Source organism: Ranitomeya variabilis, chromosome 6 (genome assembly GCF_051348905.1).
Source record: "Ranitomeya variabilis isolate aRanVar5 chromosome 6, aRanVar5.hap1, whole genome shotgun sequence".
Classification (NCBI taxonomy): domain Eukaryota; kingdom Metazoa; phylum Chordata; class Amphibia; order Anura; family Dendrobatidae; genus Ranitomeya; species Ranitomeya variabilis.
The window spans coordinates 51,103,633-51,127,395 of record NC_135237.1 but is presented as its reverse complement, the minus strand read 5'-3'; the positions used below and the strand labels follow the sequence as shown (position 1 = coordinate 51,127,395).

At 39.7% G+C, this 23,763-nt stretch overlaps 1 protein-coding gene and 1 long non-coding RNA gene across 4 annotated transcripts; both read left to right on the top strand.

Moving 5' to 3' along the window:
* Positions 1-2,905: 2,905 nt before the first annotated feature.
* On the top strand, positions 2,906-12,315 carry LOC143781716 (uncharacterized). Of its 3 annotated transcripts, XR_013216797.1 has the most exons (14): positions 2,906-3,229; positions 4,137-4,418; positions 4,532-4,573; positions 4,739-4,780; positions 4,951-4,989; positions 5,458-5,508; positions 6,235-6,321; positions 6,496-6,546; positions 6,793-6,840; positions 8,846-8,911; positions 9,228-9,263; positions 9,535-9,610; positions 11,593-11,747; positions 12,176-12,315. XR_013216797.1 is itself a non-coding variant. In XM_077268467.1 (13 exons), exons 3-12 carry the CDS (start codon positions 4,533-4,535, stop codon positions 9,581-9,583), a joined length of 510 nt encoding a protein of 169 aa, XP_077124582.1. In that variant the 5' UTR covers positions 2,906-3,229; positions 4,137-4,418; position 4,532; the 3' UTR covers positions 9,584-9,610; positions 12,176-12,315. The 3 variants fall into 3 exon arrangements, 2 of the variants coding, with proteins under 2 accessions (XP_077124582.1, XP_077124583.1); XM_077268467.1 differs by lacking the exon at positions 11,593-11,747; XM_077268468.1 differs by lacking the exons at positions 11,593-11,747; positions 12,176-12,315 and adding an exon at positions 9,684-9,728.
* Positions 12,316-12,450: 135 nt separating this feature from the next.
* LOC143781717 (uncharacterized) lies at positions 12,451-20,350 on the top strand. Its single transcript, XR_013216798.1, has 7 exons — positions 12,451-12,529; positions 14,589-14,700; positions 15,376-16,503; positions 16,854-16,952; positions 17,233-17,407; positions 17,815-17,960; positions 18,812-20,350. It is a non-coding gene; the product is annotated as an uncharacterized LOC143781717 (long non-coding RNA).
* The last annotated feature ends 3,413 nt before the right edge of the window (positions 20,351-23,763 follow it).

Here is a 23,763-nt window from a genome sequence, read left to right as displayed (position 1 = left end):
TTGTTTTGTCAGTTTTGTTTTTATGCTGTTCATAGTGTGGTAAAAGTGACCTGGCAACATGATTCTACAATTCAGTACAATTACAGCGATGCCAAACTTAGAAAGTTTTATTTATTTTTTTTTATTTAAATGAAAAAAAAAAATTGGAACTTAGAAACTCAAAACTTTTTTTTTTTTTGCTTTTCATATTTTCTGCCACTTGCAAATTTTTAACTTTTTTGTCAATGGACTTCTATGAGGGCTGGTTTTGTTTTTAGTGTGGCAAGCTGACTTTTTTCAATGATACTATTTTGGAGAAATTAAAACTTTGATTGCTTTTTTATTGCATTTCTGTAAAGAGATCTGGCGACTACTGATGAGCGAGCGTGTTTGGCATTGCTCTTCACGATCTTAACTCGATTTGAGTATTGCGGGTGCTCGAGTCCCCGTCCCGCATGTTTTGCAGCTGTGGTGATTGTCCGTCACATATAGTAATGCCATAGCCATGTTGGCTACTGGCGTTACTGTGATTAGCCAGCTGCATCAGGTCTTAAAGAAAACCCTGTGACGCGATGCTCAGTACACTCTCCTCCCACCCACCTCTCGGCGCCTGAGAAGATTTTTAATATTACTGACCCGGTGCCAAGAGGTGGCCGTGGGGAGCAGGGAATGTTCATTTTCAATTTACATCTACTCAACTAGTGCTGACAGCAAGAAAATCAGAAAAGTGAGAGCAATAAAAGTTACATATCTTGAAAGGGCTGCCAAAGACCTCTTTCAGGATATTATTGGTATAGTTTTAAAAAAAAATCGCCTGACATATTCCCTTTAACGTATTAAATAATAAAAAAAGAAAGTGTGGTCCCTCCCATTTTTATAACCAGCTAAGGTAAAGCAGACAGCTGTAGGCTTGTATTTTTAGACTCCTTGCTCCTCCTTTAGAGGAGCAAGATAACCATGGACCTTCCCAATCTGATAATATCAGCTCTCAGTTGTCTGATTTGCCTTTGCTGGTTATAAAAAAAAAAAAAAATGGAGGAAAACACACAAAAAATGACGTAAGGTCCTCCATTTTTAATAATTAGCTAAAGTAAAGCAGATCGCTGCGGGCTGATATTATCAGGCTGGGAAGGTCCCTGGTTATTTTGCCCTTCCCAGCCTAAAAATACAAGTGCGCAGCCGCCCCAATAGTGGCGCATCACTCTAGATGGGCTAACTTTGGTGCTTTACATCTGCTCTTTCCTATTGCCCTGGTGCACTGACAATCGGGGTAAGATTTTAGGGGTTGATGTCAGTAGCCGGTGCTGACATCAAGCCCTGGTGTTAGTAATGCAGAGGAGTCTGTCAGACACCCCCATTACTGATACGGAAGTAAAAAGATTGAAACAACACACACAAAAATATTTATTTGAAAGAAAAGCTCCGAAAATTTCCAATTTATTAAGATAAAAAAAAAAGAAACGCTGATCAGCCATAGTCCACATGGAGGTCCCACGACGATCCTCGACTCTTTTGTTCAAAACCTATGGAACTTCATTCATAGAATGAAGCTCCATAGATTATCACAGTAACCACTGCCAGGTCTCACAGCGCACTCTGCGAGATCCGGCGGCTGTGATGAGCGCTGGTGTCCTCGGTAAGGTTACAGCAGTTCAGTCATTGGGTTACACACAGGGCAGCGCGACAGCCGGGAATGATGAGCGGTGATGTAATGATTCCACCATTGTTTGTTCTTCAGTTTTCTATTTATGATGTTCATTGTATTGTAAAAATAACCTGGCAATATGATTCTACAGCCCAGTACAATTACAGAGATACCTAAAAAGTGTAATATTTTTTTTTTAGCTTAAATGAAAAAAAAATTGGAACTCATGGAAAACAAAAAAAAAAAACAGTTCTGTGTTGCTATTGTCTGCGACTTTTAATTATTTTTAGTATTTTATCAATTGACCCCTATGAGGGTTTTTTTTTTTTTCTTTAGTGTGGCATGCTAACTTAAAAAAAAAAATAAAAAAATAAAACCTATTTGGGGAAATTACAATTTTATGATCTCTTTTTATTGCATTTTTGTAAGTAGATGTGAGCAAAAAAAACCTCCATTCTTAGAAGTTAAAAATTTTTTTGATATATATTTAATTAAGACATTTACTGTTTGACTTTATTTAATATTTTGATCAGGCGTTTTCCATATGTTGTGGTACGAAATATCCTTATTTTTTATTTGTTTTTATTTCTGAATTATTATTCACTTAACACATTTTGGAGTATTCTTTTAGTTTATCCTCATTAGCAAATAGAAAACAAAAACACACAAAAAAGGCATAATAATGCTAAATTAAAGGAAAAATAGTACAATGGAATGATTAAAAATAGAAATAAAATAAAATGGTCTGTCTTTAAGGCTAAAACCAGTTGTGTCCACAAGGGGTTAGAAGAGCATTCCATGTATACTGCACTGGCTGCAGGTGATTGCGGATTATGAGGTCACGGAATGTTGTGACGGTGATATATAAGCAGCTGCCGAACGGAACTCCTCTGAGGGTTACAGTTAGTGGAGTGTGAGTATCATCCTTATATTAGCTCCTGATTTATGTCCTATCATTTCCCTCGTGTCTGTGACTGTCGCTCATCATTTTCCTCATTCTCTACTATTTGAACTTTTCTTTATCTGATAAGCAAAATGTGTCATGTATCCAACCGGCCTTCCGTCCCTGTATCCACCATCCATACATGGGTACAATACATCGTTATGTATGGATAAAGTATCATTAGAAATATAGAAGTTAGTGCTATAAATCTTTATTTCTAACGTTTTAATCACAGTTACATAATATTGATTAGTAGTTAGTGATTAGTAATCCATGGAATGGGGTGACATCACACGGTGACATCACGGTAACTGCCGAGGGGACACTCACTAGAGGGATTCTGTTGGCAGTGAAGTGTATGTAAAGGTTTTATTATTCTCTTTTTATGTGCTTTATTATGTTCTGTTACTTTTTTCTTTATCTCTAGGTATTAACCCCATAATGTCTGGATGTCTTTTTCCCCCTTATAGATTTTTTTTCACTGATATTTAAAAGTGAACCTTTAGTTAATGAGATGAGGTGTCAGAACCCGACTGTTCCCCCTTCAGTTCCTCACAAATATCAATACAGAAATGAAATTTGATGTCTACTATAATTCTTCTTTTTCCCCATTCATTTTAGGATTTTGTGAGTTTGTGAGAGTTATTTGAGAGAAAAATAAGGTAAATTCTTACTTAACCTAGATCTACAATTTCTATGATAGACTAGGGCCACATGATGGCGGAGAGTCACCTTCCATGTCACCCATAATCTCCTGCCCATTGAGAAGCATTGAACTCTGTGTGAGGAAGGACAATGGCAGGTGACCCTGTGTTACCATTGAACATTAGCCTTAGGGAAGAATCAAACGGCCGCATAACTCAGGTGAGGATCGCAATGCAATGCTCGGACTGGCCGCTGGCTCTGCGGACCTGAGCATGACAGCTGCATAGAAATACTCGCTCTGGTCGGGAAAGCTGCCGGCCACTCTGAGCATTGTGCTGTGATCCTCCTCCGAGTTATACAATCGTCTGGCTCTACCCTAAGGCCAAGTTCAGACATGGCTGATTTATATTGTCCAAGTTTTGGGAAATTCATTCATAAGGGGAAATTCATCTTTCATAAAATGTACAACTTTGGATTCATGATGCAACACAAGGTACCAAAAACAATTAAGCTCCTTCTGGCTTTTTTTACACCAGCCCTGACACTTTCCAAAAACATATATGCGGCCTAGTGGAAGGGCAGGAAAAGCCAAACAGAATAGTTACAGTATAATATGCACCAGAAGGTGTTGTAAAAGGGGCAAAATCCAGCCGAAGTCCAGTGTTTGGGGTCATGTTTGGAGGGCTTTCCATGGCGGTTTGGGGAGACATTACTGGATTAAATGTCCCAGATTTGGCTACTGTAATATAGACAAGTATGTTATAAGATGGATCTCTATTCTATAACTACTGTTTATATCTGATTATAAAAACCCTCTAGTGACCATTGATGATCTTCTTGTCATGATCCAGGTCGGGGTTTGCTTTCGGTTTCCCGGCCTGGTCAGGCGGGGATTAACTTTCTTTTGTGACTGTTTCCCCACAGTGTATGACCCGGCTTGACTTCTGACCTACCCATCCGTCTTCTGCTCTTGTTTTGGATTGTTCTGTCTGGCTCTGACCTTTGGCGTGTTTCTGGCTGTTCTTTCGTCTCGTCCTCTTGTTACCGCGCTCCCGACCGGCTTTTTGACCTCTGGCTTGTTTCTGACCTTGCTTCTGCCTTCCCCTCTGAGACTGCGTTCCCGGCTGTTGCTGACTTGGATTGTACGACCACTCTACTGCTCCCTAGCAGTGTTTGCTCAGGCTCTACAGGTCTTCACTGCTTGAGGTAAGCTCCCTTTCTCGCCCTCTGGTGGTTGCTCCCTGTATTGCACAACACTTCTGTTATCAGCTATGGAGCAGATACAATCAATACTCATTGTCTTCCTTACTATTTAATAGAATGAAGGTTGCAGAGGAGGAGAAGGAACATCAGGATGAAATGTACGTATCTGAAATAACTGGGATTATTGATTCTCCCATACTCTCCCTGTAATAATATACAGAGATATTTGCACTATTAAAGCTCAATAGTATAATTTATCTTCCTACTATTCTGGTAAATGTGTATGTGTAATATCGTTCATTGTCTTCCTTACTATTTAATAGGATGAAGGTAGCAGAGGAGGAGGAGGAATATCCAGATGAGATGTATGTATCTGATATAACTGGGATTATTGATTCTCCTATATTCTCCCTGTAATAATACACAGTTATGTCTGCACTATTAAGGCTCAATAGTATCATTTATATTCCTGCCATTTTGGTAAATATGTTTGTGTAATATTAGTCACTGTTTTCCTTGGCTTTTTCTTTAACAGATGGATACAGAGAGTAAAGGACGCAGAGCCAGTATTCCGGTATTTATCTTATTCCATTTCCCTACCACATTCATATAGGAGTAGTGTGTGCACCAGTAAGGGGAGGACTCCATAATGATGGCATCATGGCATTACTGGTCTCACTCATGGATTGTTTCCATATGAAGGATACGATTGTTTTCATTAATAGAAAACGTAGACCTCGTTGAATTCTTCGTAGTGTTGCTCATCCCTTTCCCCATAGGATAACAATGAGGTCATTAGCGAATTACGGTAATGCCACAAACTCACCCGGACTTCTGACCAACGAATTATTGTCTTGGAGCCTCAGATTAAAGGATAATCATACTGTGCAGCACAATCTATGCGGATGTAGAGCTATGTAGATTCTAGAGGTTGTGTCCATGCTGTTATCTGACAGATTATATACAGTAGACAATATTTCTATAGGCTTCATATTAGCCAAGGTGTTAATGATTCTAATCACAGCTGTATCTTCTATTACAGGCCTAATAAATTTGGAGAAGTGTCCCGCTGGCCTCGTCTGGAGACAATTCTGTAAGTTCGTGTAATAAGTACGGTTCCCCAATATTTTTATTTCCATAATTAATGCATCTACAAGGGGGAATGATGTAAAAGATTGTAGGAAATTCATGAGGATTTCATATCCCCACAAGGTCACTGTGCCACCATCAGCAGACACGGGGACACTCACGTATAAAAACTCTTCTAAGACAAAGTATCAGCGTGACCCATCACAGCCAATCAGAATCCAGATTTCACAATCTCAGCTTCCTTTAAAATGAGAGAGATGATCTGATTGGTTGCTGTGAGTAACACTGAGGCTTTTTCTTAGGCCATGTTCACACATTCTGTATTTGGTCAGAATTTTACATCAGTATTTGTAAGTCAAAATCAGAAGTGGAACATTCAGAGGATAAGTATAATAGAAAAACACCATCACTTCTGCATTTTCCCCCACTCCTGGTTTTGGCTTACAAACACTGATGAGAAATACTGACCAAATACTGAATGTGTTAATGTGGCCTTAGAGCAGTGTTCATGGACCATGTCTGGGAGTTTTATGAAACCCTTCATGTCCTCCATACACGGTCCACCATAAATGCATCCTTCATTCTGCTAATGCTTGGAAACTGGAAGATAACAGTGATGATGGATAGAAATTCAGAATTTATGAGAAAAAATTCTCGTATAAAATGAGTGATTATAAAAAAGGTAATTTATGAGAATTGCTACATAGAGTCTATGTTATATATCCAATAGTGAGGAAGATGAGGATGAAGGAGAAGAAGAGGATGAATTGGATTTCGATGAAACATCTGAAGAAGACAGCAATAAATCCATCAGTTTGTAAGTAGCAATAGTGAGATTATAACGTACTCACCCCACTCCCAGAACATCCGAATCTCCTGGAAAAAGTTACTCAAAGTTGAATATATAGCAGTTGTGTACAGTCAGATAATTTTATCCGTAGGCTTCCTAACCATCAATTCTTCTAACCAGAGCTGTGTTTTTTTATTTCAGTCGCTTTGGATGTGATATCAAGATGGCATGGCCTAGTGAGGAGTCACTGGTGTAAGTGATTGGGGTAATCATGGTGCACGACTTTCAGTGTTTGAAGTCCTCAGTTATTAAAAAGTTTAAAAATTGGCAGCATCGGATCCCATAAAACTATTTTTTTTCATACTTACTCTATATAGTTATTCCCCTAAATGTTACCGTTTGTCTTTGTATTTATTAACGAGACACACTATATAGATGAGGTTTTCTGTAGGTTTCTTATGTATCACTGTTTCTAATGAAAGTTTAAAATTTTTATAGGTCAATGAAATATGTAAAAACAGCCTGGGCGAGCACAGAATCGATCAAGTAAGATATTAGAACTTTTATTGCAGAATTTGCATTAATGGAACCCATAGACCAGGACTGGGGAGAATCTTGGAAAAAAATGTATATATATTTTTTTATTCTGTGTGAGAAGCTAAATTTTCCATAATTTCTAACACTTTTTCTGTTCAGAAAAGAGACAGAGAATTATCAAGTTACAAGTGTTAATTCATTGCTCATTTAATGCCCTTTTGTGTCGTAACACATTGGGGCCCAGCAGACAATTATTGCCCCACATCGGGCACTTGTCTGTCATGGAAGGGCACGAAAGGGGTCACTATACATCAGCTGGTCAGAAAAGAGGTAATGAAGAGAAGAACATAAAATAATAAATAGAAAATGGCTACTGAAGTCAATGTTTCCTAAGTGACCATTCGCCCTTTAGTATCATTATGTTGTTTGGTGCCCACTGGATGCCAATTTCTAACTTATTGTTCCCATAGCACACCAATGTCTAAGAGCACTAATAAATGAACAATGAGTGGCAAGTGGGCGCTATGGAGGCACTGAACTATGTACCATTTTGCCATTTATTGCATCTTTAAATATGCCATTTATTTCTAATCAGTGCCCAAGTGCCACCATTTAAAGGGCATATAGGGCCTTTTCTTTTACTATAGGCCTAAAGACTAACATTAAGGTACGTGCTACCTACCTGCCTGTTGTGCCCGATCCCAATCCTCGCTGGCACAGACCGGTCACAGAGTGTCGATAGAGCGGCGGCTTCTTTTCCGCTCTGATCTGTTGATGGGTTTGACTGCTGATCTCATGCTGATTGACAGCCAGTGCCTTAACTGCAGGAAGTCGACCCCACTGTATGATGACCCCACAGTCACACCAAAAGTTTTACGGAAAATAAAAAACATTATATAGTCACCAAATCCAAGATCCTGATGATTCAATCGGGCAGACCAACGCGCTGTATGTCATCATGGCAGCGCACACACAGGATGTTAGACTTTCATCGGCAGACAAGCGTCTACACAGCTGTACCACTACTTCCATATGTAAAAACATGACCACAGGGTTTCTTTAACCCCTTGATCCACAAGCCTGTTTTCACCTCCTGACCAGGCCAAATTTTAGAATTCTGATCAGCGTCACTTTATATGGTAATAACTCTAAAATGGTTAAACATATTTTACCATGAAGAAATGGGTAGAAAAGACACAAAAATGTGTCACACAATTTCTACTAAACCTGGGAATACCCCATCTGTGGCTGTACAGTACTGCTTAGTCACGCTCAGAGGCTTGGGAGGGAAAGAGCGCTATTGGACTCTTGGAGAACACATTTTTGTAGAATAGTTTGCAGATTCCACTAAAGGCCAGAAGAGCAGAATCCCCGCCTAAAGTGACCCCAGTCTGGGATTTATCTATAGGTGTTGTAGGGCCCACACATTGTAGTGCCCAGTACGTTGTAGTACCCATACATTGCGCCTAGCTTGTACTTCTGGAAACACGCACCCAATGGCATAACGTTTGCTCCAATGCAAAAGCTTCAACAGGACCCCCAATTAATTCAAGTTTTTTTTTTTATAGCAATGGTCTTTTTATACAGGCCAAAAATACTTTTTGGGCCTCCTAGGCTCTGAGGTTTGCATCCCCTGCACCTATTGTAGTTACACCCCTGCACGCACTTCATAAATTAAGCAAGGTCTCACCACTACAGTACTGACAGACATGTGGACGCTAAATGTGGTTTAAACACACTGGGGCTCAGATATTTAATATATCCTCTGACAGCAGATTCTCGGGGAGAATAGATGATATTTTCTAAGTATCTCAGCATGGGCCAACACAGAGCCAATCCAGTAAGTAATAAGAGCGATCACGGCTGCATTTACTCTAATGAAACCTTGGAGTTTTGAGCGATGACATCATACAGTGACACAAGCAACGGACATTACACAGGACAACATGTATATATCCTCAGAATGTTATGTGAACTGTCTGTATCTCAATTTGTTTGTTTTGATTTTGTTTAGACCTAAACGTAAATGGTGGATCCCGAAATTCTTCAGGAGAACGAACAGGACCAAAGTCAGAAACATGTAGGTTCTTTACCCTCTTCCCACAAATGGACGTTATGTCCTAATTTCTGTCTTCTAGATGCAAAAGTATTTAATGTTCCGTCCTGGTAGTTACACAGTCAGGAGATCTGTCCCCATGCAGATGCCTGTGACAGTGAGATTTATACAATGAGCTACTAACTAGTAATGACATCTATCTATATCATATAGTGAAGTCGATGAGACGGGTCACACATTATGTTTATTGTCTGTGTCCTTATGGGACCAGGATTTGTTCCTGGTTATTATTTTACATGTTATTTATTTCTGATCATTTCTTCTATATTTCCTACATCAGCAGTGACTACGAAGAAGAACTGAACCGTCCATCAAAGTAAGGAAAAGTTTCCCTCATTGTTGTATGTGACATGTTGTTACACTGAGGCTGATAATATCAGGGGTAGATAAACGTTGTGTGTTCCCTTTATATCTTTATACTATATTTTATATTTTTAATGGAAGAAACCAATATATAAATGTCTATAAGTCCCATAGTGAGAGAAAAGCCTTTCCCTTTACAGTTCCTGACTTTTATACTCACTAACCCTCCCGTCCTTTCTTCTCCATTTTATACACTATTTAATCATTTTTTGGCTTCCTCTTAGGCTCCTCAGAGCATTTTTTTGTTGCTTCAGCACAAAAACTTTAGAGTAAAGAAAAAACGGAAAAAAGAAAGAAAACGTAAGTTTTGTTTTTTTTTAATAATTTTTTATTGAATGATTTTAAGATTTACAAAATCTAATCCGTATCATAGGTTTTCAATAATTATCATATAAACAGTCGGGTGGTGACAAGTGAGTTTTATTCATATGGAAAAACACGTTACTATATGTTGATGAAGGTAGGTGGAGGGTGTATAGGAGGGGAGACAATCCCAGGCAATCCCTCGATGTGTTGCGGCTGTCGATCAGCTGTGAGACATGCAGCCACGGCAACTAAAGCATTTTTTCGAGGGCACCAAAAATACTCAATTAGCCCATGAGCATGCTCATATAACACCTTATCTGACCACGCTCGCTCACCACTATTTCCAATGCTTATCAGCCACGAAATGTTATCAGGTTGCTGAAGGGTGGTTATGGTTTTCTACTTAAGCCTGTGTCTTGGCTTCATAGAAGACTGATAATTCTATATTAATATACAACCAGTGTATTGTATAAGTGATCAGGTGAGACTGCAGGTTCAAGCTTCTTATGATCAATAAATATTTGTTTTAAATAATATAAAAAAAAAGAAAAGTAAAAGTTCAAATTACCCCACTCCCATTTCAAATTGAGCAAGTAACAAAATCTAAAAAATAAAATATATTATGATATTGGTATCAGGGCAAAATAATAAAAATTACAAATAATAATCCCTTACAGCGAACGCCAAAAGGGAAAAAAAATCTAAATGGAAGAATTTCCATTTTGTTTTTTGTTGCCTCACCTCCCACCCCCCCAAAAAAATGGAATAAACTGAAATCAAAAAGTTGTATGAAGCCTAAAATGGCACCAATAAAAATGTCAGCTTGTATAACAGCCTTCACACAACTCTGTTGACTGAAAATTGAAAGAAAATTTTTTGGGGCTCTCAGAATATAGAGTCTGAAGCCACATTGTTTTAAAAGAAGCCTGTGATTCGGAGCCTGACTGCATGGTTCCACTCAGGTACGTTTCTCTCTGAAATGCTCCGATGTTTCCAGAGACTTATCTTTAGATAGTAAAATGATCTGCAGTCTGAAATTGGACGTGCCGGATCCTCAACTCCCCTGACAATCATCTATACACATTAGACTGTCATTAGCAATGAATTCCTAAATACCTTTAGTTGGCAAATCCCAATGGTTTTATCTAGGGAAGTAATCACTGGAGAATGTGAGTATGCTTATCGTGCCTTCTATAGGAATGGCCGGATGTAATACCACATTTCCCCTGTAGTGGCCGCTGCTTGGAAAACAAGTAGCTGAGAGTAACTTCCGCCAACAAAATCAGTTGATTGCTGGAGATTTTCATTAGCGGATCTGAGACTTTTATTCGATCGCTCAGATTATGTCTGTGTGATGGGATGACCCTGTTAGATGTAGATGGATTATCGTTGCTAGAGGCTGAACGTCTGCTAAAAATCATCTATTGTGACTTGTCACATTGCCGAAAGCATGACTGGGGTTAGTATGATTGGCGTGAGGACTTCTGTGGCTGGTAATGGGATTCTTCTGGGTGTCACGTGCCGGGTACTTCATGATGTGTGATCTGTTTATATAGATGGCTCTGTGCTCACTGCTCACAGGAGAGCCCCAGATATTACACAGGATGCATGGATGTTACTATATTAATGAACAAAGTGGGGAAATAATTTTTTTTATATCTATATGTACCCATGTTTCCTGCATGGGCGCAATATAGGGGTAAATATGTAGCAGATTTTACATCTGGGTTAGCGGGTGGTACCTAAAAAATGACAGTAAAGTGAATGAGGATTTAACAAATTCAATCCACATGGAGTGGAAAAAAAAATCCATGCGGAAATTGGTCTACAGTGCAGATTTTAAAACCTTGGTGACTTACGACGTGCATACACCGGTTATGTCAGGAGATGAGCAGACTTCATGCTCTGTGGGTGCCGGCTGTGTGTAACTGCTGGGATTGGAGCTTGGTGTGAACACGGTAGTTTAACCCCCTTAGATAATGCAGTGAATTGTGACAGCAGCATATGGGCGGTTGGAGAGATGTCTGTTCCATCACGTGCAGGTCCCCCCCTTCCACAACAGTATGCTGATGGTACTGTCATGGCATCTAATGAAGTTCCTGACGTCTATCCATGTTTGTGCGCCTCATGGGTGAATAATTTTACAAATTCTACAATATTGTAGCTTATTGACCCAGAAAAAAAAATGGTGTAAAAAAAAAAAGGCTATTTCTTATCACCTCATTCATAAAATTGGTGTAAAAAAGGGCTATTTCTTATCACCTCATTCATAACAGTCCGAACAAATAAAACACATTATTAATACTGTGAAATAAATGTCAAAATTTCTTTTTTTTTGGAACACTTCACTTCTTTATAAAAAAAAAAAAAAAAAAAAAGGAAAGTCTTTTTTTCACCCCAGAATAAGTGCCAATAAAAACTAACTAAAGTTTGTAATGAAAAAAAGCTCTATCAATGGAAAAAAAAGATATGGCAGGCGCAGCACAAAACAGTATTTTACTTGTATTTTTTTTCTTGTAGTAAAAGAAAAATCGAATTTTGCCATTTTTTTTCCTACAGATGCACATCAGGATTTGTACGAGCTGCACGTTTTCTTGCCACCGCATTGCAAAGGATGAAGTCTGAAGAGGAAAAATTAAGTCACTTCTGCCCATTAATTATAGTGGTCCGTGGGGTCTCTGCACCCAGACAAGACAAAGGTATCCTTAGCTTATATAATTTATTTATATATTTTTTTATACTGTGTGGTTTTCATTGTATAAATACTTCATGTAATAATCATTTTTCTATTGGAATATTCATCAAACAGAAGTAAAGAAAAAAAACTGATAACGGGAAAAGCCAAATTCTGAGGACACCAAGTCGGACTATGCATCTGAGTCTCAAGAAATTAGGACACAGCAGCCTTCAGAGGTAGATTGCCCTCTTGTTAATTCCAAAATGCAAAATCTTGTGGTGAGCAGGTACATCTGCATGGGGTGTAGATGTTCTCCTCTCACAATCACGTAAGTTTCCTAAAGATATTGAACTTTCAACCTCCACCACAAAAGTTTGTAAACTGATTGGAGAATTTCTGATCTTCACTCATCTGATTTATGACTTTACCAAAGTTCAGGCCAACTTCCATGTGGCCTGTGATCTGTGGTTATAAATAAGCACAGAGAAGTTCAGAAAAAAATAGATAAAAGGGTTACAAACTATTCACCATATTCCCCTGCAACTGGGGCTTCTAAGGACGTCCTAGTAACAGTGGAGGACTGCAATATAAAAATATGAGAGAACCCCTCTAATTCTATCAAATCAATCAGGGGCATAGGCAAAATTTACCGCACCACCTGCCCCAACTACACCATTAAAGAGGACCTGTCACCACTTTAAAATGACCGTTTTTTGCTCTTATTGTATTCCTGCTTCTCCCCTGAGTGTATATATAGAGAAGAATCTGGCACTGAAAAATTATAGAAAATCTTGAATTTATTGTATACAGTCATTCCAGTACTGTGCATATAAATGTGACGTTTCGGTCAATCAGACCTCTCTCAAACATGCACTATATAAAAAAACAACAATACAGGATTACAAACTGTCAACATGAGTATGAGTAAGTACTGTTTTTTTTTTTCCCCAGAGATTTGGGCTTTTTGATATAGTTCTAATTGTTATAGTCTTTGCCAAGGGTATGCCGCTCATAGAGTTCCTTGGGGGGGTGTGTTTAGACTTCTCTGCTCTATTACTCTGTTAACAAAAGTAAAATCCATAAAAATTAGCACTTAATAAAACGCCTATATCTCCGGAACCGTGTGATGGATTTTTTTTATAAAAATAAAAAAACAAAGAATGTAATACTCAGGAATAAAATAAGAGCAAAAAGTTTCCGCTTGTGATCTGGTGACGGCTCCTCTTTACAATAAAGCGTCTGGCTCTACTAACTGAATTAGCAACCCTGAACCCCGCTCCCGAAGCTTGCTTCATAGTGCTGTATGTAGCAGGTGTACGATTACTGTGAGTATCTGTGTTTTACCTCTGAATATTGTCATCTCTACAGAACGTCGCTATTCCAATACACAAGCTCCAAGACATTCATAGAGCCATGGAGCTGCTTTCCGCCTGTCAGGGTCCAGAGAAGAACCTTGACGAGGCAAGCAAATGCAAAAACCAGTTTTGGGATTCACAACCAGTACCAAAACTAAGTAAGTTGTCCCCAGGAGACTCCCAAATTCATCCATTGCTTGTTATTATGTGTTTTACATACATTAACATGTGATTTTGATGGACCACTTGAACACTCTGCTCAAAAAGTTTGGCCCAAATCTCTGGAACAAAAAAGCCAAAAAATAAGAGGTGGGAACTTAGAAAAGATGGGGGTAAAAATACCAGATTAATCAAGGCGCAATAGCAGCTATGATAAGTCTGGCACATTTTAAGACTGTCTATTCCAAGTTTACGCTATCTAAGAATTGGACAGAATTCATAAATTATGTGTCTGGTGTATTCTCGGATCGCTCTTTAGCAAAAAGTATAATATATTTTCTGAATTTCGTAGTATACACTGCAAAGAGTAAACTTTAGTTTAGTAACATTTCATCCACCTAGCTGGTACTCTAATATACTGAAAATTACAACTCGAACACCCTGGTAGGAAACATTTGGGTTTATCCACCACATTGTAGAACTTACACCGTGACTGCAAAATCAGACTACACTGGCTTTGTTTGTAGTCTGTTACCATGGAGATGCCTTTTTCAAGATACTAACTGTAAACACAAATATTATGGTGTTTCTATTTGTTTACACAGGTGGATGTGTTTTAAGATTGAGTTTAGGACATAATGTTTTACAGTGGAATTTATATCCTATACTAAAATATACTACATGCCACTGAGAACATGTGCCATAGGCTGGAGTGAGGACATTATAATTTACATTGTGGATCTGTGTATATTGTTCTCTAATGCTGGCCTTTTCATTTTAGATGGAATTGTAATTTGTTATGGTCCGTTCGACCCTGACGAGGGTACCATGAGCCATACGCTCTGTTTCAGGGCTTCATGTGGGACACGTTAGACCTGAGCAATGCTGAAGTGGTAAGTCACCAACTCCTGGGTCATTGCATTAATTGATGTAGCAGTGTCCAGTCCTTTTATCATATACAGCATACATAGGAGTAGAACGTCCGTAAAGGGCTGTCCAGTACATAGATTTCCTTAGGATAGGTCATCAATACCAGATATGTGTGGGTCTGACACAGGGCACCAGATGGAAACTATAGTGGTCCCTAATGCAATCAAAAATATTCTATGGCTCTTACGTTTTTATAATTTGGAAGCAAAGGTGCTCAGATCCTGCTGCACAAGAAACGCAATATTCTTGCTGCCTGCAACCACCACTAGAGGGAGCATGGGAGCTTACTGCATACTGATTCTGTCAGCTCCATCTAGTGGTGGTTGCAGGGAGCACAAACATAGCGGACAATGCTGAGCTCAATCTTTTGTATAGAGTAAATGCCATGAACTAAAAATGTATTTTGACACCTGCATTTTTAGAGTTTTAAAATCCAGATTAGGTTCTACATCTACAATGTGGTTAATCTATGTACAGAACTGCTGGCCCGTCCATGGTAGACTCTGTGTTGCAGATTTTACCTATGGATTGTTTACAGGAAAGCTGGGTATTCTTTGTTGTATCCTTGATTTACTGTAATGTCTGTCCAGGCTTTGTAGTAACGCCGATCTTTCTCTTGTTGTATATCCACTGTCCAGCTAAAAGAACTTTACACTTTGCTGATGAGAATTACGTGGACAACATGTTGCTCATCGACTCTTCCCTGGAGGTTTTACAATGGCGAGTAGCTGGGGTTTCCCTGAAATGAGATTGTTGGGTTCACATTGGTGTCAGAGTTTCCATCGTAGATTAGTTTGTTTTTGACCAGAATATTTTTTCAATATAATGGCTACCCTGGTAAACCTCAATGAGCCTTAATGTAAGTAACTGGGGTCTGTTTGGTCACCGCCGGAATCCATCATCTGACTTATCTGCCATACCTCTTTGCCATTGGAAAGCGAAGCTTATCCAATATCCCTCTATTTGTAAAACAATTGGAGATCTAACAAGAAGAAAGTGAGTAGTGACCCTTTAAATCTAAATGAAAGCACATTGTCCCCTTGATGACATAAATCATACATCTACGCGGACCACGTGCTTGGTTCTGGCTCGAGAGATGTGTTATATAGTCAATATCTTGACAATTTCTAAATCCGTATTCACACATACTATAAATTGCATTTTCAATTTGCATTATAAACTGTATTTTTTTCAGCTGCTTTTTATCAGCACGTTTTCTACAGGTGTCAATACCAGAATACACAATAACAAGGTGCTGTAATGATTGTATTTTTTGTGCGTTTTGTTTTTATTCATTTTCCCCCTGATTTGATGTATTTTTGGAGCAAATTTGAAGTAGCGTCTGCGCTTCATAGGAGATCATCAGTTTTAGAATAGACTGCAATACTATGTTATTGGAGAAGCGATCGGAGGTTCAAGTTCACTAGGGGGACTAAAAAAATTGAGGAAAAAATAGATATAATAAAAGTTCAGATCACCCGCTATTTTCCTGAAAGTGGAAAAATATCAAAAAAATGAATGTATTTGGAATCATCGAGTCTATAACTTTTGGCTTTAAAAATTAATTAAGTATAATATTTATTCCTTCTTGTGAATGCTAAAGTAAAACATTGATCGAATTGTAGAATTGCAGTATTTTGGTCACTTCGGTTCCCCAAAAAAGCTGGAACGAAAAGAGATCAGAAAGTTGTGTGGACACCAATAAAAACCGCAAAATACAAGACCGCTATAACCTGGAAAAATAAAGTTACGGCTCTCAGATTGTGGTAACACAAAACTATTCTTTAATACAAATATGCTTTCTCGTTAAGTGCACTGATCTTTAGCACAAACTAATCACAAAAATGTTTACTTTAAATGTCCCAGACTACGTCAGCCCCCTCTGTGCATCCGCCTTACATGTACAGCATATTCCGGGTGCACAGTAGGAGCTGACCCGACTCCATTCACGGTGGGTGTCGACCTTGTAATACAGCCAGCACCTGCCTCTAACAGCAGCAATCAGAGCTTGTGCTGATTCCTGCTGATTAACCATTTTAATACCTCTTTAATCTCTCTGCAATCTGTAGGCGACCTATGTAGATCACTGATGGTAGTACCTGTGTATCTATTACAGGGCGCTGCGTCCTCCAGTTTGGCTGTCTCAGGGGCATTGTGCTGTAAGAGTGTCTTCCCACAAGAAATGAGTTGGCTTTATAATCCGTATTTATGACAAGTAAGTATTAGTTATTATTGGCCTGCTCTTCTGTAATGCTTGATAAAGTATGCCTTGCATAGATCCACCGTGCAGATGTGCTGACCGTACTCCTAGAGACCAGGACTTTTTGACCCTCTTGGTTTTTTACTGAAATTTTACGATTGCATGTGTATCACATTGAAGACAAATCCAAGGCAGCAAAAAATACTATCAGAGCCCATAGGGGTTGTGGGGGAACGCTGAGAAATGCTGCTGTACAGTTGATGATGTCAAGGATCTTTTTGCCTGATTCTTGTAGTGTAAAGAAGATGGTAGAAACCAATTTCCTTTGTGTCCAAAAAGAGATGCGATCAACACGCGTGACTTCAGTCCTCATCCGAGAAATTACCGGAGAGTAAACCTGGAGGGAATTTTCCAAGCCGTTTCTGCAGCAGGGGTTGTTCTACCAAAGCCGGTGTCTACATGCAGGTCCGGTATGTATTGCCTATATGCTTTACGCCTGTACTGTATATACCTACCTCCTGAGGCCATGCTGCATGTCGCCAATACTTGGCATTCATTTCATTGTGAGAGTAAAGGCCTTAACTTGTGAACACATTGTGTGTATGGTATACCAAAGAATTGCTGTCTTTTTTACGCCATACACATGCAGTATAGTTCTGCAAGTTGAAAAAAAACAAAAACCTCTAAAATAATAATTCTGTAATGTCATAAACAGAAATCAGTAGTACAAGTGAATACAAGAAACTTTTGTAATTTATCTTAGTACAGAAATCAGCTTTTTTCTTAATTTCTTCTCTCTTCCCACCTCTCAAATTCACCATCCATTCTAAAAACTAACAAAATCTGTGTTGATGGACTATCTGTTTACAATTTACAGCTATAAAATGAGAGAAAATGAAGGGGAGAGAAGAATGAGGGAGAGAGCAGAAAGACAATGCTGGATTCACATCTACACTGCTCACTACTACTAAATAATGTCCTCCATGCAGCTGCTGCTTATGGACATGTGCTACCTAGAGACAGGTAAGGAAAAATCAATCCCTCATGTCTGTGTGTGCTGTGTGTAGGAGACATCATAGCAGCTAGTCTCCACCCAGTAGCTCAGAGACAACTGGAAATGAGTGAAAAATGTCGGATATATAATGGCCAGAAATTGTTATTCCTCATATGCACACATGGCAGCTTATTTTGAAAAGTTATCTGAAACTACAGGTACGCTTTAAAAATGATTGTCTATTTTTAGGCTAAGACATCAATGTTAGATCCTACTCGTTCTCTTTTTAAAGGGGCCACAGCGCACCTAAAGTCCCAGATAAGGCCTTTAATAATAGTAATAATGTTCAGACCAATTCTGTGTTTCTCAGCTAACTGGGACGGGGGTATGGGGGTGTGTCTTATAGTCCGATTGTAGTTTACCGGGGAGAGCAGCGGCAGTTGAGCGTGTTCACAGGTGGCAGAGTCGCAGCTGTAGGAAGCCAGCAGCAGAAGGAGTGGTGCGATGATAACGTAAAGAGTTTTTATTCTGAAATCTGATGGCAGATCTGCTTTTTTGGGCAGAGCGATCAGTTTTGGTCGGAGTATGCATCAGTCCCAATTTTTGGAAGTGCGCTTGGTATTGCCAGACGTGCATACCAATATTGGTTACTTTGTCTACACAAGACCAAACTCTTAGCTACTTGTCAATCGATGAACCAACAGCAGGAAGAATAGCTGTCAGCCAGGGTGCGGCCAAGAGTTATTAAAGCTGTAAAAGCACCACAATTGGGTCAATAGTTGAAATTGAAATGTCCCTGTTATTTTTTATGCTTTTCTGTCCTGATCTGTTTGTTCTGTTCATTGTATCTGTAACCATATAATGTTTCTCCCCTCCTCAGGTTGTAGAGGAAGCTCTGGACAAAGCTGGGGAAGGTCGCACATGTATCGCCATCGCTCACCACCTGTCCACCATTCAGAACGCAGAAGAAATCACCGTGATCCAGAACGGAAACATTGTAGAACGAGGGTCACGTCAGTAGATGAAGGGGGTATAACACTCACTGGCCACAATACAGCTCGGACCCACATGAGAAGGACACATGAGCGGACATTCAGATGTTACTGTGAATCCAAGGACCATTAACGGGCCAGCACTACGGACATGACATCGGGACTGGATCTCTCGCTCTTTGTTCCTTCTAATGAGAATCAAACATAAAATGACAAAAATGAATGTTATGTTTTGTAAAAATGGGTTATGTCGCGTCGCGTTATTTACAGTATATGTTGGGTGGAAGCAAAGGCGTTGTTATAGAGTCCCAGATGATGAGCGCTCCACTAGTGATGGTGGTGCTGTTCTCTGTATGCGCTATTCACTTATTCCCGAATGCAGTTTTAAAAAGGAATAAGACCCCTTCACAATCTCTATTTTAGTGCGTATCGGCGGTCGTTAAGGGACCTTATTCTCTCACCGCCATTTTAAAACGGCATCTGGAAATAAGTGAATAGCCCCACGGGCGAAATTCCCACCGGTGACAGCTGTGCATGACACCCTGCGGTATCGGCCCTGAGACTTCTGTATGTAAGTGGTTAAAAGACCCTCTTTGATAGGATCGACCACCCACGATCGTAATCAAAGGTGCCATGATACCTCAAGGTCATGTGATGACTCCAGGGTACAGAGGCCTGTGAGATCAAGGGTCTTACTTTTTTTTCCTTCCACATTGCTTTAGTTCTCGTGAAGCACCTAAAGGGTTAATAAACTTCTTGAATGTGGTTTTGAGCACCTCGAGGGGTGCAGTTTTTAGAATGGTGTCACACTTGGGTATTTTCTGTCATATTGACTCCCCAAACTCACTTCAAATGTGAGGTGGTCCCTAAAAAAATGTTGTTGGAAAAATGAGAAATTGCTGGTCAACATTTAACCCTTATAACGTCCTAGCAAAAAAAAAAATTGTGTCCTTAATTGTGCTGATGAAAAGTAGACATGTGGGAAATGTTATGTATTAACTATTTTGTGTGATATGACTCTCTGATTTAAGGGAACAAAAATTAAAATTTTCAAAATTGCTAAATTTTCACAATTTTTGCCAAATTTCAGTTTTTTTTTTCATAAACAAACGCAAGTCATATCGAAGAACTTTTAGCGCTAACATGAAGTACAATATGTCACAAAAAAAAAACAGTCTCAGAATCCGTGGGATCCGTTGAAGTTTTCCAGAGCTATAACCTCATAAAGTGACAGTGGTCAGAATTGTAAAAATTAGCTTGGTCTTTAAGTACAAAATTGATTCTGTCACTAAGGGGTTAATGTTGGAAAGTGCTTTGAGTTTTTTAATTTATTTATTTTTTTACTTTTTAATAGTGCTGTATTTAATGAGGAACATACAATTGTCTTTCTAAACTAATGGGGGCTTTTCCAGTGACTGCTAGTAAGGCCGGGGTCACACTTGCGCAAGTCTCTCATATCAATACCTGGCACTGCCGCCGGCACTCGAGACCGGAGTATGCGGCTGCATAGAAATACATGCAGCTGAACGCTCCGGTACCGAGTGCCGGCGGCAGTGCCGGGTATTGATGCAAGAGACTCGAGTGAGTTTCTTGCATCACACTCGCAAGTGTGACCCCGGCCTAGTGGCCATGATGGCAGTGAGCTTGTCAGCAGCATTACATGTCATGGACAGAACTAGCCTGCTGCTGCTGGCGGCTGTCTGTGTCTGCGCTCACTTTATAAGCCATGGAGGCAGCACATATTCGGCCCTTTGCTCTCTGCTCTGTTGTGTGGCTGCCGGTGTGCCCTCACTGTGCTGCAATAGTGAGGGCACAGGGGGCAGAGCCAGCCCGACACTGAGGGGATGTCGTCACCAGAATGGAGGAGGAGGCAGCCTTATCCTCTTCATGGCTTGTCCTCCTCCTTGCGAGCTACAGGTTGGGGAACCCTGTGGTAATTAAAGTACCGAAAAAAAAATGATTATGGAATCTCACGTTATTCAATTTTTAAACACTTGGAATTTTTTTTTCGCTTGATGCAATGAATGATGTCAGTGAAAATGTTCAATTCGTCCTGCGAAAAACAAGCCCTCACACGGCTATGGGGACAGAAAAATAAAAAAGTTATGGCTCTTGCAAGAAGGGGAGGAAAAAACTAAAACAATAAAAAGGAAATTGGCCATGGTAGGAAGGGTTTAAAGAACCCGTTTGTTTTCTTAACAGAAAGTTTTAATTTACTCTGAGTGAGGTTGAGGGAGAATGTTTTTTTTTTTTGTTTTGTTTTTTATTAATTTACTGCTTTTGAAGAACCTAGTGGCAGTGAATTTTTTTTTTTTTTTTTTTTTCACAGTGGATTTTTGAACTCGTCAAAATCCATGTCAGAAAAGTCCACGTGAACACACCCAAACACTTATCTGCTTGAACTGTTGGTATGGTGGATGCAAGAACATTTACTACCAGGAGATGGCAGTAGAGTAATGTATAATACTAGATGCGAAAATTAAAAAGAAAAAAAAAGATATTAAAACGTCTGCCGATAACAAGAATTTTTAGATATTAATTCGATAGATATCTATATGGATTGGGAAGTTCACTAGTTAGAAAACTATTTAACAGATGTTGAATAGATTGATATATGCAGAATAGATATTTGATCAGTAGTAATATGGAAAAAATCAGGGAAAGAAAATGTCTCTGGTCTCACAGTGAAAATATATTTTTTTTATCAGAAAGTATAGGCCATGATTTAAGTAATTTTCCCAGATAACCCATTTTAAATTTTTTCTACTATTTGGCCATTTTCAATTTTGTCTACAAAACTCAAGCTCCAGATGTAAAGATGTGACAGCTTAATAGCTGGATATAAGCTTTGTATAGGCCTCATCATATACACTGTGAAAAAAGAAATCCTGAGTTCAGTTTAATATGATGGCAACACTGGACATGAGAACAGAAAAGAAAATGGACAGTGACCAGATGACCGTTGAAAAAATAGCTAAAATCAATGTACCGTAAGCCCAGTCAATACACCCTCTATGGTGTGTATGTTCAGTTGCTGTTGCTCCATGTGTAAAAGATAAATCCTCAGTAGAACAATGGTTTTGAAGGAGGGAGATGCATGGATAAACTGCTGCGCTGTTGTGCATAGAAAAGTCATCACACAAGATATGGTGCAAAAGGAGAAAAGCTTGAGTCGACGCGTTTCAAAGCTGTACCAGCTCCTTTATCAAGATAAAACTACAGAAGACTCTAAGGGTATCGTCACACATTGAAATTTTCATCGCTGCGACGGCACGATTCGTGACGTCGCAGCGTCGTATAATCATCGCTCCAGCGTCGTAGACTGCGGTCATACGTTGCAATCACGGCGCTGGAGCGATGCCGAAGTCCCCGGGTAACCAGGGTAAACATCGGGTAACTAAGCGCAGGGCCGCGCTTAGTAACCCGATGTTTACCCTGGTTACCAGCGTAAACGTAAAACGTACGTTTACGCTGGTAACCATGGTAAACATCGGGTTACTAAGCGCAGCCCTGCGCTTAGTTACCCGATGTTTACCCTGGTTACAAGCGAAGACATCGCTGGATCGCTGTCACACACAACGATCCAGCGATGTCAGCGGGTGATCAAGCGACGAAAGAAAGTTCCATACGATCTGCTACGACGTACGATTCTCAGCAGGGTCCCTGATCGCAGTAGCGTGTCAGACACAGCGATATCGTAACGATATCGCTAGAACGTCACGAATCGTAACGTCGTAGCGATGGAAATTTCAATGTGTGACGGTACCCTAAGACTTCTTTCACACTTCCATCGGCAGGCGGCCATCAGAATGCATCGATGTAACGTATCGACGGATGTCTTAAAAATAGTGAAAAACGGATGTAACACATCCAGTCTCCTGACGGATGCGTTGAACTAGGCGCTGCCTGAATTTCAATGTATAAAATTCTGGAGAGAGAGAGATTTTCCCCTGACTAGAAAATCCTTCCAGGCATGCTCAGAATACAAAAACGGGATACATCGCTGGATTGCTGTTTTTGACGGTCAGCGTCGGATCCTGCGTCCATAGGTGTCCATTAGAGCCGACGACGGGCAGCGCAGGACCAGTCGCTGAGCGATTTTCCGATGTGAAGAAAAAAACGTTCCTCTGAACGTTTTCTCAGCCCGACGTACAGCAATTTTCCGACCGATCCAGTGGTCGACGGATGAAACTGATGGCCATCCGTTACAATCCGTCGCTAATACAAGTCTATGGGGAAAAAACAGGATCCTGCAGAAAAATTTGCAGGGTCCTGTTTTTTCAAAAATCGACGGATTTTGACGGGAGCTAAAAGACGGAAGTGTGTAAGAGGCCTAACAGGCAACTTTGCTTGTTAGCGTCTTCTGTAGTTTTGTCTTGAACATAGAGCTGAAACGCGTCGGCCCAATACACTGCATTTCTCCTTTTGCACCATATCTTTTGGGAGACTTTTCTATGCAAAACAACTCTGCAATTTATCTGTGGATCTCCTTTCTTTCTATCCAGCCAGGAATGTCTGGCACTCACACTAATGAATAGAGTTAACCAAGCATTTTGATGTGAAGTTCCATTTGGAATCTCCAAGAATTAGGACCACTGAGGACATGGCCATAAATATGTTTGAAAAACCATAGATTGCAGAGAGAGACATTTGGAACTGCTGAAGAAGCTGCACCTAATGGCCTGAGAAGGGCATATTGGAATGCACAACAGCTGCAGGCTTGTGTTATGGACTGTTTTAGCACAATAGATGGTGCTGTGTTATGTGTTACAGTTTGGTAATACTGTATTGATTGACCTCTTTGTTATGTATAGCATTCCACATATATGTAGCTAAATCC

Coding starts and splice junctions, on each gene's coding strand:
- LOC143781716 (XM_077268467.1), top strand. CDS start 4,533: ATGAAGGTTGCAGAGGAGGAGAAGGAACATCAGGATGAAAT. Junction 6,841..8,845: donor GCGAGCACAGAATCGATCAA/GTAAGATATTAG, acceptor GATTTTGTTTAG/ACCTAAACGTAAATGGTGGA. Junction 9,264..9,534: donor GAACTGAACCGTCCATCAAA/GTAAGGAAAAGT, acceptor GCTTCCTCTTAG/GCTCCTCAGAGCATTTTTTT.